Source organism: Chelmon rostratus, chromosome 13 (genome assembly GCF_017976325.1).
Source record: "Chelmon rostratus isolate fCheRos1 chromosome 13, fCheRos1.pri, whole genome shotgun sequence".
Lineage (NCBI taxonomy): Eukaryota > Metazoa > Chordata > Actinopteri > Chaetodontiformes > Chaetodontidae > Chelmon > Chelmon rostratus.
In genome coordinates this window covers 19,503,603-19,530,294 of record NC_055670.1, presented here as the reverse complement: position 1 = coordinate 19,530,294, position 26,692 = coordinate 19,503,603, and the positions used below count along the sequence as shown (strand labels likewise).

Below are 26,692 nucleotides of genomic sequence, written 5' to 3'. Positions count from 1 at the left end.
CCACGTCACGAGGATGCAAGTACGCACACTGCCACACTTACAAGTAATTATTTGACTTAAATTGTGCAGGTTTAATTTTCTAACCTGAACTGTTGCAGTGGATGTGGATTTGTCTCACGATATGGAAAGTAAACCCCAGGAACATGCTTATTTTTTTTTCTCTTCTGCAAGACCAATGAAAGAAATGCTGAATGAGAGATAGCATTGAGTCACAGTAGCCAGTGGAAAACAAGCTCGCCTGGATGTAACGTTGTGACTCTGCACTGTACACTTAAAGTCAGGATGTCTCAAACTGTTCTGCTGCAGATCTGACCGTCTGGAGTGGGCTCTTCCAAAGGCAGCAGAAACAGAAGCTAATTCCCATAGATCAGGCAGGGCCGTGTGGCTGCAGGTTTTTGTTCCAACCAAGGAGGAGCACACCAGGCCAACCAATCAACATCAAGGGATCACTTAGTTATCAGCTGAAGACTGGGATCAGCTGATTAATTGATTCCAGCCAGGTGTGCTCCTTGATTGGAACGAAAACCTGCAGCCACACGGCCCTTTATGGAATCAGTTTGACGTGCCTGCCATAAATGCTCTAGTGCATATTGTACCTGTACCTACTGCAGCATGTTGGAGATTAGACGTCTTGGTTTTTATGACGAATTTGTCTGAATCTTTTGTTTGACTAATAGATCAGCCAGTAAATGTGTAATCTGCAATGGAAAAACTGTGAGGAAGCTGTTCTTCTACCTATACAAAAGAGCTCTAAAGTAATATTAATGACTGTAAAGTGTGTTCCCATAGGATGGAGACTAATGACCTCTGAAGTAACAGTACTATAAATATGCTAGCATAACATTACTGAGGGATTCATCATCATTAGCATGCTGACAGCAGCTGACAAAATAAACATAAAACTGTTCTTTTACCAAATACACTGCTTTCATGTATTTTATTATTCATCACATTAAAGCCCCTACTTTATGGCCATATTATGGTCTTTCTTTATTGTTTTACAAATATTAAGTTATCCACAAAAATAAAATAACTTAGATAATAACCATATTAAAACATAAAAATACAAACATACATTACATTTATGACATAAAAAAAATGCATATTGCTGATATCTCCCAGAGTTTTCCTGGACACAGTTCTGTATGTGCAAACTACTTATCAGAATCAAAATAATCTGTTAAATTTCTCCCCCTCTGCTTTCAACATAGAAACATATTTACTTGAAATAAATTACACTGTCTGATAAGGAGCCTCACTCATACAAGTTTCTTGAGACCAACTATGATCTTCAGTATGCACACAGGCAAAAACCCATATCAACTTTGTTATTTATATCCTTTAAAGCCGACATCAGATCATCCCTACTTGCACACACTGAAGAAGTGTGAAGGTGAGTGTAGATAAATCACAAGAAGCTTACAGTGTCGCACACAGTACATTGCACCACAAAACAGGAGGATTGATGACAGCTCGGGATGTTTATAATGTGAGGAACTGGAGCCTGTTCATGTGCACTCAGTTTCCTGAGGCACTTGAAGTTTGTTGATGGCATTTGTGCAGCATCATTCAGCTTTATTTACAATGCTGTTCCGATCATGCCGAAGATGAAAGCTGTACTCGTTAAGTTAAGGTCTACTGTGCCCTGCACTCTGACAGTCCTCTTACATTACATACCACACACAACACAGACGCAACATGGAACATTTTGGACAACGCAGGACAATGCATCTGTGCTGTGTTTTTTGGCAAGCCGTAATATTCAGCTCTACAAGATCTTGTCACAAAACAGCAATTTTCATACGGATTCACAAAATTAACCTTATAGTGTAGGGCACGTGCTCGTTCTTACTCGACTGGAAGCTGATTTGTGTGGATTTTATTTCAGCGCCTTCTTTTAGAGGGAAGGAAATGGTTTCTCTTGTAATCCCAGGAAGCCGCTGCAATAATCAGACTGTCAGATCGGTCTTTTGATCAACTTTAGCCTCTCTGATTCATCATTGCTGTAACGTCCTCCTTTGCACTAGCCATAATTTAATATAGTTTGCCCCTTTAGTCCAGTCTGTCTTGGGACTCGATTTTGGACCCCTCTGCCTTTATTTTTGAACCAAAATGTGTATTTATTGAGAGGTGTACTACTGTTATCAGGGTTACAATTGATGCATACAACATAGTAATATGGACTGCTACATCTACAGCTGAGCCAGACAATCCTCTGATGTATTTTTAGGTGTAACATGATAATTGCTATAAACACTGAAACGTCTGTACTGCCCTTGAACAAGGCACTAAATCCTTAAGTGCTCCAGGTGTGCTGTGCTGTGTCAAATCCTGTGCATTGTGAATCCTGATGTGTGAACAGATCTATATTTATCCCTGTATGCAGTAGATCGGAGACATGGCAAATACTGTGTAACATGACTGTGTTTATGCTGTAAGTCATTGTATACGTGACAGAGGGACTACTATATAATGCATGATCTGTTTGAAAAACATATCAGATGTCTTCCCCCATTTTTTAAGTGTCATGGGACACAGACATCAGCCTTTCCACCTTATATATTGCTGGTGCTATGAATGCAATATTATTTTCTCTCTGCATGCAATCTACTGCTTATTCTCAACTTCCTCTTTGCCTCAAGAGGAAAGCAGCAAACATCTCTGAGTTGGAGCAGCTTTAGACATATGCTGCATGTGCACACTCTTTACCAACATGCACATCTGTCTTTCTGCTGGCTCAACTGCTTCGCACTCTGTCCTCTCTCTTCTGGAAAACAGCAGTCCACCGCAAAAAGGTATGGGGCACATATATTACAGTCACACTCCCCTTTCAAATTAATAGTCTTGATTTTGAAAAGTCTCTTTTTCTTTGTTTTCTTTATTGCGTACAGTCTTTTAGTGTGTGTTTCTTCATTTGCAGACACTGACCCACTCTGTTATCCTGCACTCTTCGCACACCACATAGCAGCACCAGTGAAACTTGCAGTTGCAGCGTTCGCTCCGCGTCTGCTGCAGGATGTTGTGGCCTCTCCCGCAGCACAGACTCTCACAGTTGTCCATGCCTGGGCTGGTCTTGTTGCAGATCCGGCCCTGCGTGCCCGCCGAGTCCGACCCCAGGTCCCGCTCGCAGAAATCCGGCGACTTTTCAAAGTAGACCAGTTCGTTGATGCTTGGCCGCCGCCGATGCGTGTGGTGGTGGTGGTGGTTGTTCTGATGGTGGTGATGGTGGTGGTGGTTGTGGTGGTTGTGGTGGTTATGGTGGTTGTGGTGGTTGTTGTGGTGGGAGTGGTCGAGCTGTCCGGTGTTTCGGTTGTGAGCTTTGATAAGCGTGGCGATGTGGAAGCGCTCTTTGAGGATTGAGCCCACCACCCGGAACTCTGGGGTGACCTGCCAGCAGGTCTTCAGCTGGCAGCTCCCCGACGTCCCGTGGCACTTGCATTTCCTTCTCATGTGGTCGAGCACCACCTGCGAAAAACACAGACGGAGACAGACAAAAAAGAGAGAGTGGGATGGAGTGAGGAAGTGAGAGGAGGGGAAGGGGCAGAAAATGAGAAGGATTAATGACTTTCTTGATCACTGGGTACATTTGAAGTTTAATATATACAGTTACAGAGTGCTGCAGACTGCATGTCATATTTCATACTGGCTTTACTTGTATTTATTTGTTCTTCTAAGCAAGGCACCATTCCACTGCAGGGAATGACACATAATGCCCTGAGGGAATATTGGTCCCGCATTTAAAAAGCCAGGTGGTCTGAGCCTGTTGTCAAACATACTGATATCAAATAACACAGATGGATGCAGGCATTACCCAAACATCAGTGTCATTATTCATCTTTTGGTATCAGGTTATGACTCCAAGCATGACGCACATGTAGCGGCACATTAAGAATCACAGCATTGCAGTATTTACATATTTTCATTTTAATGGTTTAATGCTGGCCAAAGGAACCACATGGGTATCAGCAGCCAGTGCTATCTAACTGTAGGACCCGATGAAGCAAAGTACCACAATTTAAATCTTACAAAGGGTCTTTAAGGTCATTAAAACTGGAAGACCTACTCACTCAGCAGCAGCAGCACACACACACACACCCAGGTACATCCCACATGGCGTGAACCCAGTCCACCCCAGTCATATTTCCTCACGGCTACATGTCTGCATGTGTGTATGTATTTATGTGTGTCTGTGTGTGTGTGTGTGTGCATGTGTTTATCAGTCATCACCTGCTCTAAACTTTAAGATCCAATTACCAAAAGGAACACCAGGCCACCCAGACTACTGACAGATGCTGTTGCTGTTGCCGCCCTTATTAACTTGCACGCACGCACGCACACACACACACACACACACACTGGACACTTGCACAATTAAACACATTTCACACATGTACTAGCAATAATGCTAATCTCCACACAACACACACACACACACACACACACACACACACACAATATGTCTGTCACTCACACGCTGTGTCATCCACGCAGAAAGAGGCAGAAATAGCGAACTACAGGTGTGACAAATTTAATGAGATAAGTACAGGAGTTTATTGAAACATTGTATATGTGCTTGTTTGTGTGTGGAAGCATGTGCACTACATGCTCATACTTGTGTTTACGTGGTAATATCCTCCATATGCGCCTACAGTTGAACACTTGTGTGTGCATTTCTGTGCAGAAATAATCCTGTAACCTCTTCTTCCTTTGCTTCACAAAATAAAACTTCATGGATTACTCTATTTCATTAAATTACATAGACCTCCTCCATTTTTTCACCAGGATCATCCATTAAAGGAACAGATGTAAGTGACAAAATATAGATGGAAAAGATCTATTGTGTATCTATTCAGTGAGACCATTGAGTTATCCACTTCTCCAAAGTCAAGGTCAATTTGGAACAATGTCAAAAATGAAATCCTTCACTCCCTGTTTTGATCACACATTTCTCAGTGGAAGCAAGAGCCAGTTGTTGACTACAGTAAAGGATTTGGTTTGCATGCTGTATGGCTCCATTTCATCCAGTAAAGTGGATTTCCCCACTGAGCAAACTGTGCAGTGAGTAAAGGAGGAAAAAAAAAACCTCCTTGTTCTGGAGCATGAATGAGCAGAGAGGTGCATGAGAAATGGTGATAGATGGAGCTACTTGACTCATATGTTTGGAATGAAGAAGAGAAAAAAGAGCAGCAAAAGAAAACACCACCGGGCCAAAGTTAATAGTGATCAGTCACAGTCTAAAAAAAGCAACAAAATCAAACATAAACCTCAGGTGACTGTTGCAGAACATGCAGAGGAGAGACGGTCGTGATGCATCCATCTAGACCTGCAACATATTATTGAATAATACTGTTTTGGTCAAACCTAAAAGCAATCTAAGGTTTGATTATGTAAATATTGGTTTCTTACTTATTTCGACAATACAATCTTCATCATAATTAATATAAATTTATATTACTATCACTCATCAAACCCATGAAGAACCAAAAAAATGTAACATCCAGAACACTGATGCTGCAGCTTCAAATTAATCGTAATGCTGTATTACGATAATTATATAAAATAATGCAAAAAATATTTTCAGCCCTTGCATCACTGCATGTTTTGCTCATAATGTGTGTCAGGATAACAGAAAGTGACTGAGAAGTATGCGTTTTGGATAAACATGGTTCCACTGTTATTGAGAGAGTTGAAAACAAAGTTGAAAGAAGCTGTGATCAGTGGTGAGGAGATGCTAGAGGCTGTAAGACTTTATAGTAAACAACATTATAATAGCTCAAACAGCACTTGCACTGAGTTCAGATTGCAGTGTTTGGTTCAGTTTTTACATAGAGGCAGAGGCAACCCCAGAATCACAAACGTGCTGGCCTTAAACACACAGCAAAGTCTGTAATCATAAAACTCTCCAACCCACTTAAACCTTAAAGAGACAAACTGGCCCTAGGAGTCATAATTGCATCCACATTGCTACTGTTTGAGGGTACATTCGCAGCAGGAACAGGGCTTCAAAGGAGAGTAAAACAACAAATACAGTCGACACGTGTTATTTCTAATGACATTTAGTCATATTTATACAGGGGAAAACATGAAAAGGCAATTTTTTCTGGGAGATTATGAACCACAGCAGCATGTCTCAAGCTTTTTTTTATATATGTGTCAGAGTAGAGTAGTTTACATAAGATTTTCCTGAGGCAGAAACAGCATATGGAGATGATCTCACCAAAACTGTCATGCCTACAAAACCGTCGCTTTCCACTTGTGCAGCATGTCTGGCTTCCATACCGAATGTTCAGAATGCAGCAAAATGCAATTGACCGCAGAAAACTCCTCCCCCGAACTGCGATTGTCCAATCAGAGCTTAGCAACCGAAACTGTCAAGCTTTGGATTTTTCCACAAACGACGAAGCAGTGTGTGCAGGACTGTAGCAAGAATGAAACTGTTCATTTGAAGAGTTTAGAAGACGAGTAAAAGCATGAGGAACGGATTCAGCACCTTGTTTATCTGCTGCAGTGTCAGATTCGTTTTCTAGTGTGTCCAGTTCACGATCTGACCCACGCAAGTTACTTCCAAGGCCAAGGAGCACATCATATTCGACATTTTGTGGGGCCACATGTTATGTTACAAAAGCATCATTCACAACTAGCACATCTACTGTGCTATATGTAACTAATTTGCATTCATGTAATTTTAATTACATTGTGCTGACAAACGTACGAACGCATTGCTGCCTGGATGACTCCACCTGCAACATTAAGACATAGGAGGAGATAGCGATTTCAGTCAACTCATAGAGCTAACGAAGGCCTAATTAGCCAGCTAGCTACAGCTGACACTGACACCTAAAGTTGCTATTTCAGCTAGCGAAACTGATAGTCTGCTGATATGATTGTCTACTTTTATGTGAAATCAAGTAAGTGGTAAATCTGCCACCATTAGAATTGTGAGCTGCATAGGTGCTGCGCTAGAAAATTTGACAGGCGTAGCAACAGTAATTAAAATGTGTGAGCTTAGCAAAACTTCTATTTTGCCCCTGTATTGTAATATAATATCTTATGCATCACTATAAACATATAATGCTGCATCCTGTAGGTTTGATCCATTCTGTCTGACACCGCCAGTTAGGTTTACAACTTGTTGCTACCCAGTTAAAGTCTATTCTGTTAACCAATGGCAATGCCTGCAACAGCTTTTTAGATTTAAAGAGCAATACCACACCATTTGAAAATTAACATATGTGCCTATTCAACACCAGAGGAATACCATCTGTGAGCTCTGTGTCAGGGTAGATTTATCTACTAAACACACGAAGCATGCTCCGCACCCGTCACTCTGATTGGGCAGAGCTTTAAAGACATTTGCAGGTTCCTAAAACCTCAACAAAAGAACATAACTCGGGGTGATGAGTACTTTGTGTGCGGGGGAAATGTCAAATATTTTTTTTTGACGTGTAGCTGAAAGGCAAACAGAGAAAATCCAGACCCTTAATGGGTGATAGGAAATAGAGAATCTGTCTGCTCTTAGAAGTGGTCTGTCAGACGGCCTGTGACATGTGGAGAGCTGATCCATATGACAAAAGAGCTGAGGGAAATACTCCTGAGGACATTTTGTACAAGACGAGAAAAAGGAAAAACATTCACAACTGGTTTAACTTAATGTAATTGAAATGCTACAACATTTTCAATTTATATGAGATTATATCTTGTGTCAAACAACAACAAAATAAATTGAAAAAATACGTTTTCAGTCATTACTGATCCAACATAATGGAATGGAATTGAAATGACTCTTTTTGACTGTATTTTTCCCAGATCCAGACCACTCTAAGATCCAGGCTGATTAATTGATGATCAGATGAAAGGTTGGGATTTTCTGGTTTCTTCCTGTTCTCTCTCATCTGTACCTGCGGCTATGGCTGCGTTTAACAAAGACAAGAGAGAGAAAGACGGGGGAGACAACGCCGAAAAATGTTGCGTGTCTGTCTCTTTGTCTGTGTTTACGATATCAAACATGACTACTGTGGAAAGAAATGCAGAAAACCGGTGCGGTGATTTATTGCTGCCTTATTTTAGATCTTGAGAATTAGCCCTGAGGAGATGCGGGGCCCGTTGGAGGAGGGGCTGGCTGGTGTAGCTGAAGGGGAGTGTACAGTAAATGCAGAGGTGAGGGGAGGGGAGAGGAAAAGAGGATGACAGGAGGGGGAGATGATCTTTGGATTATCTCTTTGCTGCCCCGACACCGCTTTGATACACAAAGGCTGTTTGTGTGTCTGGATGGTGTGTGTGGGTGTCTCCCGTCTCCCGTCCATCCAGCCAGATACTCTATCTAGGCTCAGTCATCGTGTCCGGCTGCTATTAGCCATGCAGATTAGATTATAATCAGCAATCCTATCTAACCTGCATCAGCTGTGATTGTCTTGGCAATGTGAGCAGGGAAATATGCAAATACTGCACGTCTCACACAAGTTGAGGCACTTAATGCAAGCTATAAAAAGCTTGCTTGAAAAGAACACTTTGCATAACGTGCTGACTGTCAGCTTCGGCGGTGCATGTTAATGTGTCCAGAGACTCAGTCGCGGCTTGAAGTCTGACTTTGAGAAGAGCAAAGTAGGTGAAATGAGGGAAAGAGCTGCTGTTTTCGACATGAAACAAGTGACAGCGATACAGTTTGGGTAACTGATCTGAACACTATGTTAAAAAAAATGCCTTTGAAAATATGTGATACCGGATTTAAAGATGGAAACCTGCAAATGCTATATACGCTATTCCATTGCATACATTGCACATACACTTCAGAAATGTAATTGCTTCAAAGTCAATGGTGGGCCACAGTTAGAGACTAACATCTGGCAAGTTTTAATTGGCGTAGAGTGTAAGACAGAGGCGTCTATAAAACAACCCCAGACAGAGATCAAATACAACATGTTGGTGGCAGATTAGGACTGCAGGCTACATAATACAGTAGACTGAGGAAGAGTGCAGCATGCTGGAGAACAGTAGAGCAGACTACCGTGCAATGACGAGCAGCGGACGGAGTAAACTAAAGATCGGAGCTGGTCTCTGGCCTCGGTGCCATAATGTCACGCTGACAATGGGTCATTAATTATCTCTAGGTAAAAGAGCGTTGTGTATGAGTAAGTGAAAAAGTATGCCTCAATCTAATTTTGCGCACACATGTTTAACACATTCCTTTTAGCAGTAGTCACTAGTCATAATGATGATTCTCTAGAACACACAAACTTAATGAGTTTTTCATTCACAGCATGCAAGTGCCTGTTGCAGCCCCGTCATCATAATGAAGACTGTGATCAATGGCCGCAGTATGCCAAAGGTGAAGCGTTACCACGCTCCTTTTAGCCTAATGTTACACCTGATTTTTTCATCCTGACTCGAATGTCAAGATTTGGCTGAGTCAATACTGAGTCACGGTGGTAATAATGGATCTGGTGATGACTTACACCGTAGCTTTTTTTGGAGGGGGAAAGTCCTGTGCTGTCACATCCAATCTCTGATGGAGGGAAGCAACAGGTAGTGAATAGCAGGTAACATGAATAACATGAGAAATTAGCTTTCTGTGCTTGTAATTACATTAATGAGGATTCCTACAGCATTACATTGTGCTCCTCGTGTTGTCAAATGTGTGGTCTCACTCTTGTATAATCTTAAATTGTGTATATGCAGGGTGAGAGGTCTGTAATAATGTATTTAGTGTAAATGCTTTAATTGTGGGGTCAGTGTTAATCTACATTAATAGTCAATATCTTTTGTAATTTGAGACATATACTGTATAATACGGTACAAATGTTCACTGTGTGGATGCACGCTGTACCAGCACATGTATAATTTATGCCTTACTCCATGTTTTGTTGGGTGCATTGAATTTAATCGCTGGCCAATCCCTGTGTCATCACCACTAACCACTGTTGGGAAAATCCTGATCTAACGTCTATGTGTCCCACAAGCGACCCGTCTTGATGATCAACAGCAGACTAGTCTGCATGCTGCCTTGAGTTTGCCAGTTCAAAGAAAATCTACTAAATAACCTTTAAAGCCAAGCAGAAAGCCAAGGCGATATCAAAGCACACAAACAAATCCCACAGCAGCACATTAAGCCCAGACATCACTTTAAACAAATCAAACGCCTTGCTTCAAAAGAACAGTTAAGCGTACGCAGACAAATACATTACACGCACAGTACGCGCACGCATGCAAACGCAGTGACGCGCAATTACTGAGCAAATGCATATCTTCAGTATGCAGCGAGAGCCGCATTCGAACGATTGTCTGTGTGTGTGTGTTTACTCACTGTTAATTGCACACAACGTCCAAAGCTCTCATTTCGAGACTCCAATAAAATGTTATTACCGGCGTAAGTACTTCCACCTGCTGAGCTTTTACTATGAAACATTTGCCTCTGTGTATATTTACGTGTATGTGTGAGAGAAAGAGTTATGAGGGCCGAGTGGGTTTGAGTCTATGTGTGTGTACAGACTCACGTACATGTGTGTGTGTGCATGTGCTGGTGTGTGCACAGTATGTGGTGGGTCAGATCAAATGCTCTGCCTCGGCACTGTCAGGACTGTGGAATGCTCTGCACACCACTGATGATATGAAATGGCCTCTGAGGAGCACAGGACTAACCCTGCACTAATGCTGCTATTTTTGATCAAACACGCTTTGCTTTTCGTGTGGGTTCTGAGTCAATGAATTAACGTGAATGGGCTCTCCAGAGCTGTTTATCATCGCTCAAGGGTTAAATTAGGCATAAAAGGATCCTGGGAGTCCCACTATTGGTGGTTTGGATCGAGCTAGAGGGGGGGCTGCTGCTCTAAATTCATTATGGTTTAAATCACTTTTACAGTAGGTTCAGCGCTCTGGTGAAGCAATGTTGTGCCTTAACACACACACATACACACACACACACACACACAATAAGGCTTCATATGCCTGAAAAGACCATTGTAACAAGCATGCACAGTTTTCCAGTTAGTGACATGTCAGTTTAGCTCAGGTGAGGTTATTTCACTTCCAAATCACTCCAATAGGCAAAAAGCTGATATTCTTGTACAAAAGGTGCAAGTTAACCACAAAGTAATATCTATCACCTTAAATTAAATTAGCCTCCGATGGGTTTGCATATTCAGTGGCTGTGTGTCTTTGGTCTTTGTATGAAAGCACTCGGTAAATTGGTGAAGAGCTTCACAAAGCTTCGTTTTCCTTTGGCTGTAGCAGCTCATAAGCAGAAATTCTAGGACTCTTAGCAGAGCAACATCATAATAGGAAGTGTGCGTTTGGAAATCAGCCAAAAGGCCCACGTCTCTGTATCTCTACAGCTGCGTGGTTTGCAGCATCTTCGCTAAATCTTTTCCCCTCTTGTGTGACCCAATCAGATTTGAAGGACTTGATTTAAATCCCTCTTTTAACTCTGCCCACATAGTCTGATCCACTCAGAAATATATTGCATTACAGATAATAAAGATGTTCTTACTTTTGGCTTTAAAGCCAAACTTTGTTGAGCAGTTGAATCTTTACTGGCACACTTCCTGCTGCACCTCCTTTATGCACTGTGAAGACCACAAAGACTGAACAAAATAACAAAGACACAAGTGCCATCATGAACACAACCTTTGAAAATGATGTGGAGAGGCTCAAGGCAAATGTCTCAAATGTTCAAAATCAGTTCCCAGTATTGAACAGGAGATTGAAATGCATATTTTCCTTTCTGAAAAAGGGGTCTACCGTCTCTCCTTACTCCCCTTAAGTCATGCCCTGATGGTAAATTGTAATTACTAGAAGGTGCTTGCCAGTAACATGGAGGACTGTTGCATAGCCAGCACTGTCACCACCTGCCTAATGAACAGACAGGATTCAACACAACCTCTGCATGGCTGTAAGCTCTGCAACATGAACGCAGGCAAGCGTGCCAAGCATTTGTTTTGAGGTGTGCTCTGCAAGCGATTGAGAAGAACGCTCAGAAAAAAAAAAAAAAACTTGGCCAAGAAATTTGCTGCCCCGGTGAAGTGTTTCCATGTCATAAGCAGCCACTTTAAACATGTAGTCTGGCTTTTAAAACCACTCTTATTAACTACTGAACAGTAGTATGTGTTGGTTGACTGCAACAACACATATGGAGGGCTGAGTTGTGCATCTACAGAGTAAAATTAATGCACAAGTCCAACAACATGGCTTAATTCTTATAGAAAAAATAAAGAATTATAAATCAGTTAAATAAAATGTTGTGTACATAAGCTTTCACATTAAATAGAGCCATAGATATTAGGTTAGAAAATGCTTTGCAGTGTGTTTTTACATGTTTTAAAATTTGCTCGAGGGAATTCATCTAACCATGTAAATGCTTGAAATGCATCTATTTTAAAATGTTTCACTTACTCTAATTATTTTTTTTCAAGTGCAAGCAAGCTGAAGGTAAAGCTTGAACTTTCCATACATGTGGTGTTAGTGATATGCTGACATCATATGTAAATAAAGCTCCCCTCCTGCATTAATGTCTTGCGCCTCCTTGTACACTGTATTATTTCTGTAATCAGCCCTGCTGGAGAGAAGCTGGAGGAGGCAGCAGGAGAGGGGTAAGAGGGGAGGGAAGGAAGGGCGAATCTCTTTCTACTTTCCGCCCCGGTGTTTGAAGTCTAAAATCTTTTGCAGGGTTTTAAACATCTGTTTCCAAACTGCCAGCAGCCACTAATTAGGGCTAAAAACAAGACGGGACGTCGTGAGAACCCTGGGGTGGGCATGAGGCGACATGCACACCCCGCTAAAAAACCACCACATTCCTCTGCTTAAAGACTACTTCTCTGAAAGGGGGGAGTGGGGCAGGGGGTGGAGGGGAGGAGCGGGGCGGAGGGAGGTGAGGTGGTGGTAGGTGGGAGGAAAGAGATACGGGAGGGGTAGGCATTATTTTGAGGCCCCACCTGTCAGTGTTTTCTGTTTGATTCTAGGGGCCGTGTGTGTGTGTTTTTTAAGGTCTTAGAGGGGTTTTGTTGCGGCTTTCTGTGCCATTTGAAGTCATCAAGGTGCGCGGTATTTCAGAGTATAACAGCTCTGCAATGACTAACTCTGAGTTTGTTCTCTGTCTCTCCCTTCAGTGCCTCCTCCCTCTCTTTCTCTCTCTTCCCCTCTGTGCATTACGCTCAATTCAAGCACTGATCTCCAGCCTGTGGTGAGCTCTAACAAGTCAGCCAGACACCTCTAAGCATCTCTGTGTAAACAATGGTTTGGTTATTGCATTGAAAGGTCACATAGTAGCACCCTAATTTTATACCTGTTTTCCATTTTTTCCAACAATGATGTATAGCCAGATCTATCAGATAAGTGAACCCTACCAAGGTCACCAGGGGTCACCGAGCTTGTGCCAAAATACAAGAGGTAAAGGCACTGAGTGTCCTTTACCCAGAGAGCACTGGGTATCCTTTTGTCATCGCCGGTCGTAAGTGGAATCTGTTCCAAAAACGAGGTACGACCTCTTTGATGTTAATGACTTTGAGTCAAAGTTCCTCTTGTTTGATTGATGCTCCGGCGTGCTTGGCTGGAAATCTGCAGCCTGGCACACTGAAAACAAAATTTATTGTGAGGAATCTGAGAGCCAATATTTAGCCTTTCCGAATATCCTTCTGGAAAGATCAACCTGTTAATTAAAATAATTCTGAGTTTAGTTTGTTGTCTTTGAGCTACTGTACTCAAAGTTTAAAGGGTGTTTTTTTTACATTTTCTGATTTTATAAGATTTTCTTCAGGGCACTTCAGCTGCTGAATGGTAGAAGTGGACTGGGTTGACAAGCTTGCTTGTACTGTTCAGTGTTTAATTTATGGCAATATATCATTTGTTAACATTATTTACTTTGTAAACTTTGCCTTTAGCAGACACTGTGCCTTTGAAAATCATTCTCCCATAAAACACACTCTCATGAACTTGTTCTGTCAGTATTGACATGTTTTCTATCGCACACGTCAAGCCATCATACTGCGAGATAGTCAAAACCAGAAGAGAAGCCCCAGATGATTCCTGATTTCAAGACATAAGCAGTGATGTCTTTTTTTGCCAGCCTGTTGCCAGTCTGATCTCTGTAATAGTCACATGTCACATGTAATTGAGGTTATGATATGTTATAATAGGGCATTTGAATAAGAGGCTAATAGGCTAGTTGATGGATGTGTCATCATATCTCAGTGAAAGCGTGTTGTGTAATCAGCAGTCAGAGAGAATGATAAATAACCATCTCTGCATGTCATTGTTAAGTTAAAGCTGTATTTTTTTAGGGCAGAATTAGCAGCACGTCAAGGTTGGTGATTATTTTAACAGTCATTTATGTTTGATTAAGTAGCTTCCTGTAAGTTTTAGTTGAATACATTTAAAAATCCACTAAAATTGTCAGAATGTGAACAAATAACAGTTTTGTCTGTCAGACGTCTGTGTATTGTGTTGCAGAGATATGTACTGCAGTTAGCATGCTAACCAGCTAGCCCCGGCCCACCCTGCCTTGTAACACTGCTTTGTACCTCAAGGAGCGACAGCGAGTCACTGTCGCGCCCAGTCTGCCCTCAGTCCAACATGAGAGGATGAAGAAGTAGCACTCCCCCAAGGGCGTATTCTAACCACCCGCTCCTGGCAAGAAACCACATTTGGCAGCAAAGAAAATAAGTGATAGAAATAGAAGCAAAACAAGAGATAACATTGACGTTGCTTTCCACCACTGGTGGAGACCGCTCTCGGCGAGTAAAGGGATGGTAACGTTTTTTCCTAAACTGGTCAGTAAACCGTTGTTAATGCTAACTTTAGCTCTTTAGCATTAGCATATAAGGGTAGCCAGTTATGGGAGCTATGGGAGGAACTGTGTACTGTGGTTTCTTACAATAAGGGTGGACACCCGTATGAATTCGACAGGTGGCAATTCTTACATATAGCACCTTTAAGCTTAACATGTTTACACTTTTCACTTCCTGCTGCCATTTTCCATCACCCATTATTTTGCATTTTTTACATATTAGGGACTCCACACCTATTCATAAGAAGAACTATGTCAGTGTCTTGCTCAAGGGCATTTTGACAGGATATACAGCTGCAAAAGAGCAAACTAACAATGGAAAACAAAACCGGATCAAACCTGGGGTGTTTTGGATCTGTGACAGTGTATAAGTCACTCTGCTGCCATCCGAGACTCCAATTATTGGAAAGCATGTGGCCTCCAGAGGTACAGCAGTGTGAACCTGCCTGTTACCAAGTTTCACAACCTTACTCCAGCCAAACAAAAAGAAAAAAATATTCCCTTTCCTTGACTCATGAACTCATTACTACTTATGTCATATCAGCCCCCACCCAATTTTTATAAGTCCACAGCACTGATTGGAATTTATGTCACCAGTTCTACATCTGTGATTATTTCTACCATTACAGCTACTGCAGGGAGGCCAGCTGTTGTTGAGGTCGGCTGACGTGCTCCACATTTGTGTTTTGTCTGCATAATCAAGGAAACCAGAAGTAAACTGATGGAAAGATACAGGCCCAAATTACTTAGGAGGAAACAGGGAACAATGAGCAATTTACGGTGGCTTCTTGTCTCTGTTCCACCACAGTGCTGGTCAAGGCTTATCACTGTCATTTACATCTTTCTTTCCCATTGCCCAAGGCAGAAACCTCTGTGGGAAAGCCAAAAGAAATAACACTGAACTTTTCAAATGGTTAATTAATAGAGTAATGTACAATTTAGATTTAATGAATAGCTGACCCTGAAATACCTTATGTAGCCCTTTTATATAGTCAAAAATATCTATAACATATGTTATTTATTATGTCGAAGGTTTGGTATGAAATGTCAGTTTACCTACATGAGAAACATCCTAAGACCATCGCTCTACTTGAACATCACGACCCTGATGTGACACTGACAGAGCACAGCGAGCACACGACCGCCATCATAACAGAACAAAGTTACTCCAAACTGGCAACTTCCTCAACCTGTCAAACAGAGACTGACTGATCTGTAAATGTTTTAAGTCCTGAAGAAACAAAAGATGCAGCTAACAAAAGTGATGTCAACAAAGCCGAGCTCTGTAAAACATGCTAACCAGTGTAAGTAAATGACAAAAAAAAAAAATCAGCCCAGCTGCAGAAAAAGCCAATTCTAATCTTTTTCACTGATATAGATCTTCTTATGCACGAAGAAAACTGAAATAGACCAGAAGTAGCAAGCTGTGTAGCAGCTTCAAATAATTCTGTTCAGGAAAACACAACTTCTACCTCAAAAGGTGTTTGCAATGGAACCTCTGCAGTAGTTACTGTGTGTTTGGACAGCATGCAGCTGTGAAGATATTTTTCATGCATTTCTAGCTCATTTCATCAGAATATTTGCAATAAATGCATGGTTTTATTATAAATGCTGTATTTAGATTTAAATTGCTTTAAAAAAAACTGACTTCCTGTGTTTGCGTGTACCAGCCCAGGGACAGCAGATGGAAATCTGGTCCAGTACATCTCATCTCCTTGCGTGAGATTAATATTTTTGTACAAAATAAATGCAATAAACTAAACAAAATAAACTATTATTTTGCAAGACATTAACTGCAGAGTAATCATTACCATGAGTGCAGCTTCGGCAAAACCCCTACACTCACACACACACACACACACACACACACACACACACGCACGCACGCACACAGTCTCTGCCAGCAGAAATGAACAGCAGTGTAACAATGACAGGCCACTGCTGACCTAGCCAATAAAACCAGAATGTGTTAGCGTTATCGTTGGCCCAGTAGCACTTGACCCACCCGTTCTCCACCTGTTTCATCACGTAATATGTTTTCTTGTTTAAATTATGCTCAACATTGTGTAATATTTACAATAATAGCAGAGGGAGATAAAATGTCTAACAGTGTTATTCTTCCTAGATGCATAGAGCACAGCAGTATTAGAGCTAACTTAATTTAACTTGGTAAATTTCAAACATAAGCAAAAACTACACTTGTTGATATATACTAATACAGTCGTAATAACAGTCTACTGTTTTTGCTCGAGATACCTTCTCACACTAAATTATTTTCAATTTAAAGGAACACCTCAGTGATTTCGTATTGCACTTTCAAAAAGTTGTGAGAGTCAGATTTGAACAAGACTGGTCAAAATTGAGGCAGCACAGGTCTGACCTAGTCCCATGTGTGGGTCAAGACAGGAAAACACTTGATCCTTCATTTCCCATAATGCAGCTGGACAGACCCACCTTTCCTTGGTAATGCAGGCTTTCTGTGAAACAAACTATAAATGCCAAACCGAAGCTGAAACAGCCCTGAAGACATCGTTGGGGTTATTTTTTTGAATTTTTGAAAGCTACCCCAGAGCCAAAGAGGACATTACAAAACTGAGCGTAAAGGCTGAGTCATACTCCTTGTGGCAAGTAAACTGAACTTGATGTGTAAAATTGGTGGAGTGCCTGTTAAATTTGAAGAAAATGCTGCAAACTGCCAGAGCAATTGAATTCATAGTGAATCAAAGCCGTTAGATACAGGTCCTGGAGTTCTAAACATCACAGTGAAAAGGATCAAACTGTGTGATTTTGTCTGATATATTTAAATTGTGGCAAAATCTTGCTGTCAGAGAAAATGCTGCTGCAAGAGGAAAATATTACATAACGAAAAGTAACACAAAGTCAGAGAGATGAAAACTCATGCACTCAAACACTCACATCCCCTCCCCGGCTCACCTGTCTCCCAACTCTGTTATTATGCAGCCTCATACGGGCATGGATGTCCTTGTAGGTTTCGCGGGCATCCAAGAAGTCCCTTGAGAACTTCTCGCCGAATTCCACATCGGGGCTGCAGCCGCCCCACTCCCATGAGTCCTGGGGTCCCGGCAGGTCGGCGGGGAAGTGCTCCATGACGCCGTGTACCATGCCCTTCCCCCGGTGGATGGCCTCCAGTTGCAAACGGTGCAGTTTGATGCGAAAGGCCTCCTCGTCCCCACGCCGCTTCTCGTCACAGCTGCACGCCTTCAGTTTGCCCATGGAGCAGGCGTTAGCCACTGCGTGCACCACCCCTGCTGCTGCAATGGCATACGCAAAGGCACTCTCTCTGAAACCTGCGGGCCAAAAGGACAGGATTGCGGGGCTGTTATATAACCTTATGTGGAAGTAGAAGTTTGTAAGAAGTGTGACAATAAAATGACAAAACAATATAAAAGCTGACATGAGGACGCTGTCATTATGTCATTTATAAGATGCCGTAAAATGTTAACAAATTTTCAATAACCTGCAGGCAGAACATACCAGTTTGCATGTGTCATTAACCTGTCAGGTGAAATGAAAGGATTACCAGGTAGATGGATGACATTTGCGAGATAACAATCCAAATTCAGATTACTATGACTGAGGTGTTGTTTTCAAGAGTTTTTGAGCTGTGGTGCATTTTCTATTTTTAACTGAAATAGCTTTAGAAATAGCAACAAAACTATTTAATTCCCCTCATTAAAGCTCCGCTGTAAAACTGCTGGACGCAATTTTAAGATGTCGTGATTTTCCTAGCCTTAAAAGCCAGTTTAATAACAGCTAAATGAGCAAGACAAAGAAATATTTTAACCTCTCTGTTTGCAACAACTGTCATAATGCTTAGTTTGCAAGCTTTGTTTCACACATGATCAGTTATGCTGCAGTAAAACAGCTTCCTGTACAGCATTTTGATAAAGACACACATAAGGGCTTATTCACACTTATAAATACGCATGTGCCAAGACTCATATAACCCGGGGAAACATCTGGGACAAAAGCAATTAAGTGTTCCAAACACTTGCGTACTTCGTCTCTGTGGGCCAGCTGAACATGAACAGACCCCCACCACTCCCATCAGAGGACTCACAGAGGACTCGCACGCTAAACTATGTGTGTCTCCTTCTGTCTGTCCCACCGCTTATAAACATGTGTCTTGTATGTATGTAGAATGGTGCTAGGTCCTGATTTGTGCTGCTGCACCATCAAGTGTTCCTGATACCTTTGTTACAGTCTTCAGCCCTTTCAAGAGATCATCCATCCAGCCTGTAGCCATTGTATTTGCTATTCTGGGGTGATTGGCATTTGATGACTTACTTCTCTGGCTGGCTGAGTAGCATCAAATGACTGGCGTTTGATCCTTTTATCTCTTTTTGCCGTATCATATCTTTCAATGCAAGGTTTAGGACCAAACTGTGTGTTGCAGTAAGTGCATGTTTTTAGGTTAGACAGGCTGATTATGCCATACCGCAGCTTTTGCCTTGTAATCACTTTAAATTGGCTCAGACGGACTACTGCATGTAGAGGAGGTGGTTAAATGACTGCGCATGTAATCTCTCTATACGACGTGTGACTGCTTTTGCCTTTACAGCTAAACACATCCCTTTCTCCTCGACAGCAAGTCTAACTTGCATGCGGCACATGTAATGAGTACAACTCTACCGCAACTGATCTGTAATTCAGGGGACTAATGTTACAGCGCTCGTCTCTTGCACGCATGCACCGATGATATAAACATGCATACACACTGGCTTTGTCCATGTTGATGTATTTCTGTGTCAAAAAAAAAAAAATCCACATCCAATCGTGGAATCCGTGAATATCGAAGGATGGAGCGCGACAGCAGCACTTGCACTCGTAGCCTGGACAGTGTTTGTTGTTAGATCTCAGCTTACTGCCTGTGAGCATGGTGCCCTCAGGTTCTATAAAAGCGGCCCCACTGGCAGTCGCTTACTGGTGTAGAAAACAGTGAAGATTATAATGGAAACTTGTAAAGAAAACATGAAAAGAAACCACTTAGGAGTTTATAGCATTCTGCTTGAAGGGGAAATGATTCAGGCTGCTTTTTGGAGTCAAATAAAAAGCTATTAACTGGAACTGCCCCTTTTACCACCGTTTGATGTTATATCCTTCTTTATATATTCAAGTAAACTTGATATTATTTTATTTTTGTGAGGTATGATGTAAAGTTTGACACATTTGCTGTGTTGCTGGACTTCTTCGCTTTGGTATATGTGACGCTGGACATGAAACCGCGCACGAAACAACGTGGGTCGTCCAGCAAAAAAAGCTGAACTAGGCTCAACTCCTGCTGCAAGGCAAGGGGCCAGATTAAGCTTAAACAACAACCCCCCCCACCAAGGAAGCCCCCTGCATTGTTTTAATACAGGGCAGTTTTAACGAAGGCCTGTTTTCAGTCTGAATCCCTGCTTAACATCTTGTAACTTGGACTTTGAAAAAAGCAGTGAGCCGACCAGATGCTGGTTGATTTTCGGTTAACAAGGCTGATAGACCTCAGTTCAACAACCTTACCAGCAACATTACCCAGCGCAACATTACTCTATCTGCACACAGTCTGCCCTGAAAACTGCCTGAACTGACTTTTTTGGCCACACGTGGAAACAAGCTGTAAACAAAACAAGACATTATGACTTTGAAGTTGATATGATGGACTTGTTAGCAAAAAGTTGCTTATTAACACGCCCAGGAGATATGGAGCAACGTTAGCATTCACTTGTAGTCGTCTTTCGAAATCCAATACACATTCTCTATTTAGCTCCGTTTTGGTCTCCACCAACTCCTGAGGGAAATATCTGGCTCTTTAACAGCTTTATGCTCCACTGTATTCGCAGCTGGTTGCTAACTTTGGGAAAGTAGAACAAAGTGGGTTTTTCAGAGCTTTATTTGCAGAAGACGGCTTCATCTGGAAACACGACATCAGTGAACCCAAACAGTAAAGTTTTCTGGCTGTAAATCTAAACAATGAGCGCAAAGACTCTAAAGTGCCCTATAAATTGAGGGGATTGCAGACTCAGGTGATAATTGTCTGTGGGTTCGCCACTATGAGTGCTGTAACATAACAATATATAACGCGCAAGTTGTCATTTGAAAGAAAGATATAATCTGACTATATATACAGTTTGACTCACTGACTCACAATGTGCCCCCCCATCCTGCCACCTTGACCACACAAGGTGGAGGAAGTGAGAGGGATGGCACTTAGGCACATCTTTATAGGTAGAAAGCCTGTTTTAGCTCTTGCCCTGCTCTGAGCCGGGCTCTGCGACGCAGGCCCCCGGAAGACTGGGAACAAATCAATCTAACAAATAATTCACCGGCTGCGGCACGCCCGGCTGAACTGATGGCAGAGGAAGTGACAAAATGAATTAAAGATTCAAAGGAAACTGTCACTTTGTGTTACAGAAACCGACTAAACAGGTTTATGCTTTTGCCGCCGAGAGTTGGGAAAGTGCTGAGAGCAAATTCACAAGCACTTGCACTGGCAAGGGAAGTAAAAGCATTAGGAGCAGCCCGGCGAGGGAGGACGCAGACACAGTGACAGAGAGTGAGAGAGGGGGGGCGAAAGACAGAAAGAGAGGGGAGATTCTCCTATTTCTGTCTACCCATGTCTTGCCTGGCGTCCTCTTTAGCCTACTTTTTAATGCAAGCTAAACGGGAATGAACATGGGCCCATAAAAGTTATCAGAATCCATCAGCAGAGAGATACGTGGCAGAGCCAGAGAGGATCCGAGCAGCATCCGATGTAGTAAAATTAGACACCAAAGCAAACACTGAGCTGCAGAGCCCCGATTACACACTCAAAAACTTTGTGGAACATCAGAACATTTGCAGAAAGCTCTGCAAGAATATTTGAGCAGGTGAAGTTCCCGTGCCCATGAGGTCTTTCATTTCAGTTTTACTAGAAAGTTCTTGTGTCTTTCGTGTCTTAGTGTGAATGCTGCTTTCAGGCTTTTAAAAACATAGATAAGCTTGTCAAGAGTATATTAATTACACAGAAAAAATACCAGTTTGGTGTACAATAAGCCTTGTGTGAGACTCTGCCGTTTATTTTTCTATGGGCAGTTGCATTGAAAACTTGCGCTAATCTACCACAATTCCATCTAATCCATGTCTGCAAATCTCTCTCAATGAAAGCGCTGCCCTTTTGCAGTAGCTGCACGCAATAATGGCTACAGCACGTTAACTTGTATCAATTTTTTAGCTTCTGCGGAGCGGAACGTATCAACATGTAACAGATGAATCATCCGATTTAAAGAGGTTGTTTATGTCGGTGGTTTGGAGTTTCTGCACCCGAGGCAAACCAGGGATGCCAGACAACCAGCAACTGCCTCTACTAATAATGACAAACAGCCTTTCAATGAGTCAGTGAGGAGTGAAAGTAAGACCAGAGATGTGTAAGCATAAAGTGTAGTTAACAGTTTTTTTTTTTTTTTAGTACCACAGAAGTGACAGGATATAAAGTCCTCAATGAGGGTTACAAAACTTTCAGGATTGTATTGCACACAGATTAAGTAGAACATAAATTATGGCAGCACCCCTCCAGGAAAGATCTGTCGCATTTAATCAGTTTGGGTTTTTTTTTTTTATTTCTTGTGATGGGGAATTCCATCAACAATTCAGTGCCACGGTCGTAAAAAAACACTTTTTTAACATGCTAAAAACATAAAACTCAAAGGCCTCCTCCACTCAGAAATCTGTTTTTTCCTGCGGTTGAATGTTTGGGCTTCACTGTGCAGAGTTTGACGGCAGAAGGCTGTTTCACATTCATCTGCTGAGCTTGTCTGCGCTCACCAACAATCTACTTTTAAAGAGGTGGACTTACGAGCAGGATTAGTGACATGACAAGCAGTTCGGAAGCCAATCGTGGTCCAACATTCGACTTAAACAGGTGAAAATGTGGAAACTTGATGCACAAACACTGAGAACAGACTTGTCTGTAAAGCACGAGACGTCTCCTGTGAACTAGTTAAACATTTGATATGAGACATATTTGCGCAATAACAGAGTAGGTGTCATTTCAAGGATATTAACAACGTAATACAACGTCTTTTGTGGAAAACACATCAGAAACACAGTATTAGGTAAGGATTTGACGGGTTAGGTAAGGGATTTTTAAATTAACAGGTAGATGTTGTCGTACCAAAGCCAATGCTTTATCATACTTAATATGAAATGCAAGAGGCGTCATTAGAGCGCTATGATGCACCATAGCGCTCTAATGATCCAAAAATGCCAGTGGAAATTAGTTTGCTTGCACCATTTTCGAGCCTTGTTTGTTGGCATTTTTCTAAAGATTTGGACGCAACATTTGTAAAGAAATCTCTGAATAATTCAGCTTTGAGTACCTCTTTCGAATTTGGTGAAACTGAAAGCAAAATCAACTCAAGACTCAAACTACCAACCGCCCGCTGTGCTGTTCATCCATCCAGGAACCCTGGCTACTAAGAAATTGATGCCTTTTCCAGTCAATAACCTGGGATGAGTCCATCTGAAGGCTTCCCAACTTGAAAGATCCTCTTTCATCCTTTGTGGCTGGCTTGCAAAGCTCCAAGCACTACAAAGCGTCAGAGAAAGCTGATCTGCACGAGGTTTGGTAATCTTGAGGTGACTAACTGCTTTTGAAGTTACCTGCTCTTTTGTACAGGCTTTTGAGGAGATATAGGACGGTGGTTAGAAAGTAGATACCAGTCTGCTAGTCACTAGAGATAGCCTAACCATTTAGAGGGCTGCACTCCTGTGAGATAACACTCAAGAACTGTATGTAGGGAGAAAATGATCCCCCTTTCATTATCTTTTGACGGTGTTTGGAGAACAATATTTGCTTGTTTAGGACATGTATCTTTGTGGCAACTAATCTGTCTGAGCCTGACTTTTCAAGGTATTTTATCAAAGTGTGTTTGAGGATGAAACCACAGCCTGTTTGAAGGCCAAACTTTTGAACTTGCATGCCTGCACTCCATTGTTTTCATCAGCAAGTAGCCTGTGGTGACATCGTTCCTGAGTAGCCTACACCTCATTGCCCTGAAGGTACCTTGTCAGTTTTCTTTAATTGGCTTTTGCTTGTTGCATTTAATTTTTAAAATCTAGAAAAATTTGCTTCCCCCAGTGCTGCACCTCAATTTTTTAATAGAAGAAATGCAAAATGGTTACAAGAAAGGCATATGTGAATTCAATTGAAATTTTACCGTAGGCCCATTTCTGCAGTATGGTGTATTGTGACCATAAAAACTGACCTCTTTTAAAGACTATGCTGTCGTAGGGTATTTTGTTCCTAGTCTCCAGGCTGGAGCAGTTCCAGCGGTGCCCTCTGAACTGGTGCTGGCACTCATGGATGGCAATCTGGATTCCCTGGATTGCTGAAGCCGTCACGTCTGGGTTACGCATGCACACCTCCAGCTGGCGCCGCGTCAAACCAGGCAGAGTCAGACACACCGTGTTGGCATTCAGGATCGGGTCGATGTTGGGAAGCTTCAGGCCCAAGATTTCATTGGAGTCTACCCTGCATGGAGCGCACAGGTCAGGTTATTTACAAGACAGGCGTACAACTCATAAACCTTTTGTCTCTGTTCCGATCACTTTTGTCACTTGTAATATTTCTGTTAGCGTTTGTTTGGTGTCACACCAACGCCCAGATTCCACAGTACCAAACAGACGCCTTGACTTGATAGATCCCATTCCTGCAAAACCATGTCCACATGCGAACTGTTTAAAAGGTAAATGCACTCTGGAATATTAGCTTTTCATTTCATGATCAACCAAAGTTGTCATCAATATAAAAAGAGAGCTATGATGGTTCATATGTTTGTCAATGCATACTGACAAAGAATAAAAAGAAAGGGCCTGGTGGGTGATTCTAGAGGGATGTGGGTACATACTGATTTTAATGCATGCACCAAAACCTGCAACAAGCTGTCAGTGCATTTGAGTTAATTTAAGCTAAATTCAGGCTCTGTCTCTTGATCTTCACTTTGATGTCGGCTTAACTGTGCAAGATGATAGTTAAACAGTGGAACAGGTGAGTTGAAGTGGGGAACGAGGGAGCAGCATCCACTTTGCTGGCATGACTCCAGTAGTTCTTAGTAACAGCTTTAGATGCACGGCGAGGGAAAAGCAACTTGCCCCCCTCGCACTATCGCACCACCTCAGGAAATCAGTTGGCATGTAAATTCAGCGACTTGTTCGCTGCAAGGTGTGTCTCCGTACTCGACTGTCTGCTGCTTCTGCTGCAGATCAATCATGTGAACAACAGTAATTCAGCTGACAGCGGTCAAAGCTCTTTTCTACTTCACAGAGAAACAGTAAGAGCAATAACAAGGAAAACACAGGCTGCGCTGATGACGGCTTGAGCGCTGAAAGGTGCCCCAGCTTTTTCTTTTCATTATCATTACACGTAAAACACAGGTTGTGCGTCTCTGTGCTTGTATGACTGAGACACACAAGTCAGGAGTATCTATGGCTGTGGGAGCACGCGCACACACACACATCAGCATACACACATGCTCAAGCACACCCTGACAAGCACACACAAATACCAGGTGTAGGGAGGAGTGTACTGTAACACACAGACACTCATGCAGCTGCAGACACTTTGCATACTATTTCTTTACATACTTTCATCAACACGTGTAACTTCTGCACCTTCCTCCTCTGCAAACCTCTTTATCAGAGACTTCAAAGCTCGTGAACTGTGCACCCTCGCTCAAGAAGCCACCGGTAGCTTTGCACTTCAAATCGAAACCACAACTTGCCAAATGTTGTTCTCCTGCATGGTGGTGCCCTGGTGGCACTGCATGTTGAACTGTAAGGCTTCTGTTGCTACCTGTTGTGTTTCCTGCTTTGAGAGTAGACCTGTTCCAACACCTCTCTCTCCAAAGGGCAACTTTTTATTGATTGGCAACATTGTTTGGGAATGCATGGGAAGCAGATAGCAGGCAATAGAGCTTAGTAACCTTGTAAAAACATGATCGAATGTTTCATCCTTTATTTTCTTTACTTTTTGTTTTTGTATGTTTAAGCACATATTGTGGCTTATTTAACTTTTGATTGCATGAGATAAAGCTGAGTTTTGTGTTGTTAAAGTAGATAATTATATAATTCACAGTGTCCTGTGATAACAAATAATTCAGGCGATGGTGTAAATAGATTTAACGGACAGTTTTGTGTAATGAAGAACCAGACATGCTCTTTAAATCTGTCAAACCAACACAGACATGAACTTTTCTAAGTCTGAATTCAGACATTACTCATTAAACTCAACTCACCTTTTATCCAAGAGACAGATAACCACCAAGACGCATGTTATTCTGAGGACCGAGTGTTCCATTTTGTGCCTTGTAATTATGAAAAAAAAGAAAGAAAGAAAGAAAGAAAAAAGTCTTAAAAATAAAGAGACAAGAATTTAAAGTCCCATATTCCGCCTTAAAGTTTAGGGAGGGCAAAGCAGGAGAAGGAGGTCAGACCAGGTCCGTCTAAACGTTGGCGCTGGACTTGACAGCTCCGACGACCCCGACTCCAGATGTGCCAGCCAGCGGCGGGATTCTCATTCAAAAAGAAAAGTTTCATCAAGCTCTCAGCTCACTGAATGGAGGAGGCTGCTACAACTTTGAGGAAACGTTAAGTCTCTCTCACACACATCCGTACACATCCCGGTTATCTCCGCCAAGGTATTTGCATTCGTATAACATCCGAGAGAGGCGGCTGAAGCCAGAAAGGCGCTCTAAGTGAAGTCAGCTTGACTAGTGATGTTTCGGTGCGCACCGATAGTCCTCTAAACTACTGCACTTAGCGCTCCGCCAGCCCACTTTTTTGCGTCAGCCGGGGAGTAGGAGAGCGCCGAGGGAGGTCAAGTGCCTCGTCAAAGCAGGATAGAGATCCTTTCAGATAAGGAAAGCAGGAACACTTAGCCTG

The 26,692-nt window shown here is 42.1% G+C and overlaps 1 protein-coding gene across 1 annotated transcript; it reads right to left on the bottom strand.

Annotated features, from left to right (window-relative positions):
* Window positions 1-964: 964 nt before the first annotated feature.
* wnt10a (wingless-type MMTV integration site family, member 10a) lies at window positions 965-26,457 on the bottom strand. Its single transcript, XM_041950162.1, is given in 6 exon segments — window positions 965-3,201; window positions 3,203-3,251; window positions 3,290-3,465; window positions 17,708-18,081; window positions 24,019-24,284; window positions 26,047-26,457. Coding segments are annotated over 6 exon segments (1,218 nt in total). The 5' UTR covers window positions 26,109-26,457; the 3' UTR covers window positions 965-2,910.
* Window positions 26,458-26,692: the final 235 nt, after the last annotated feature.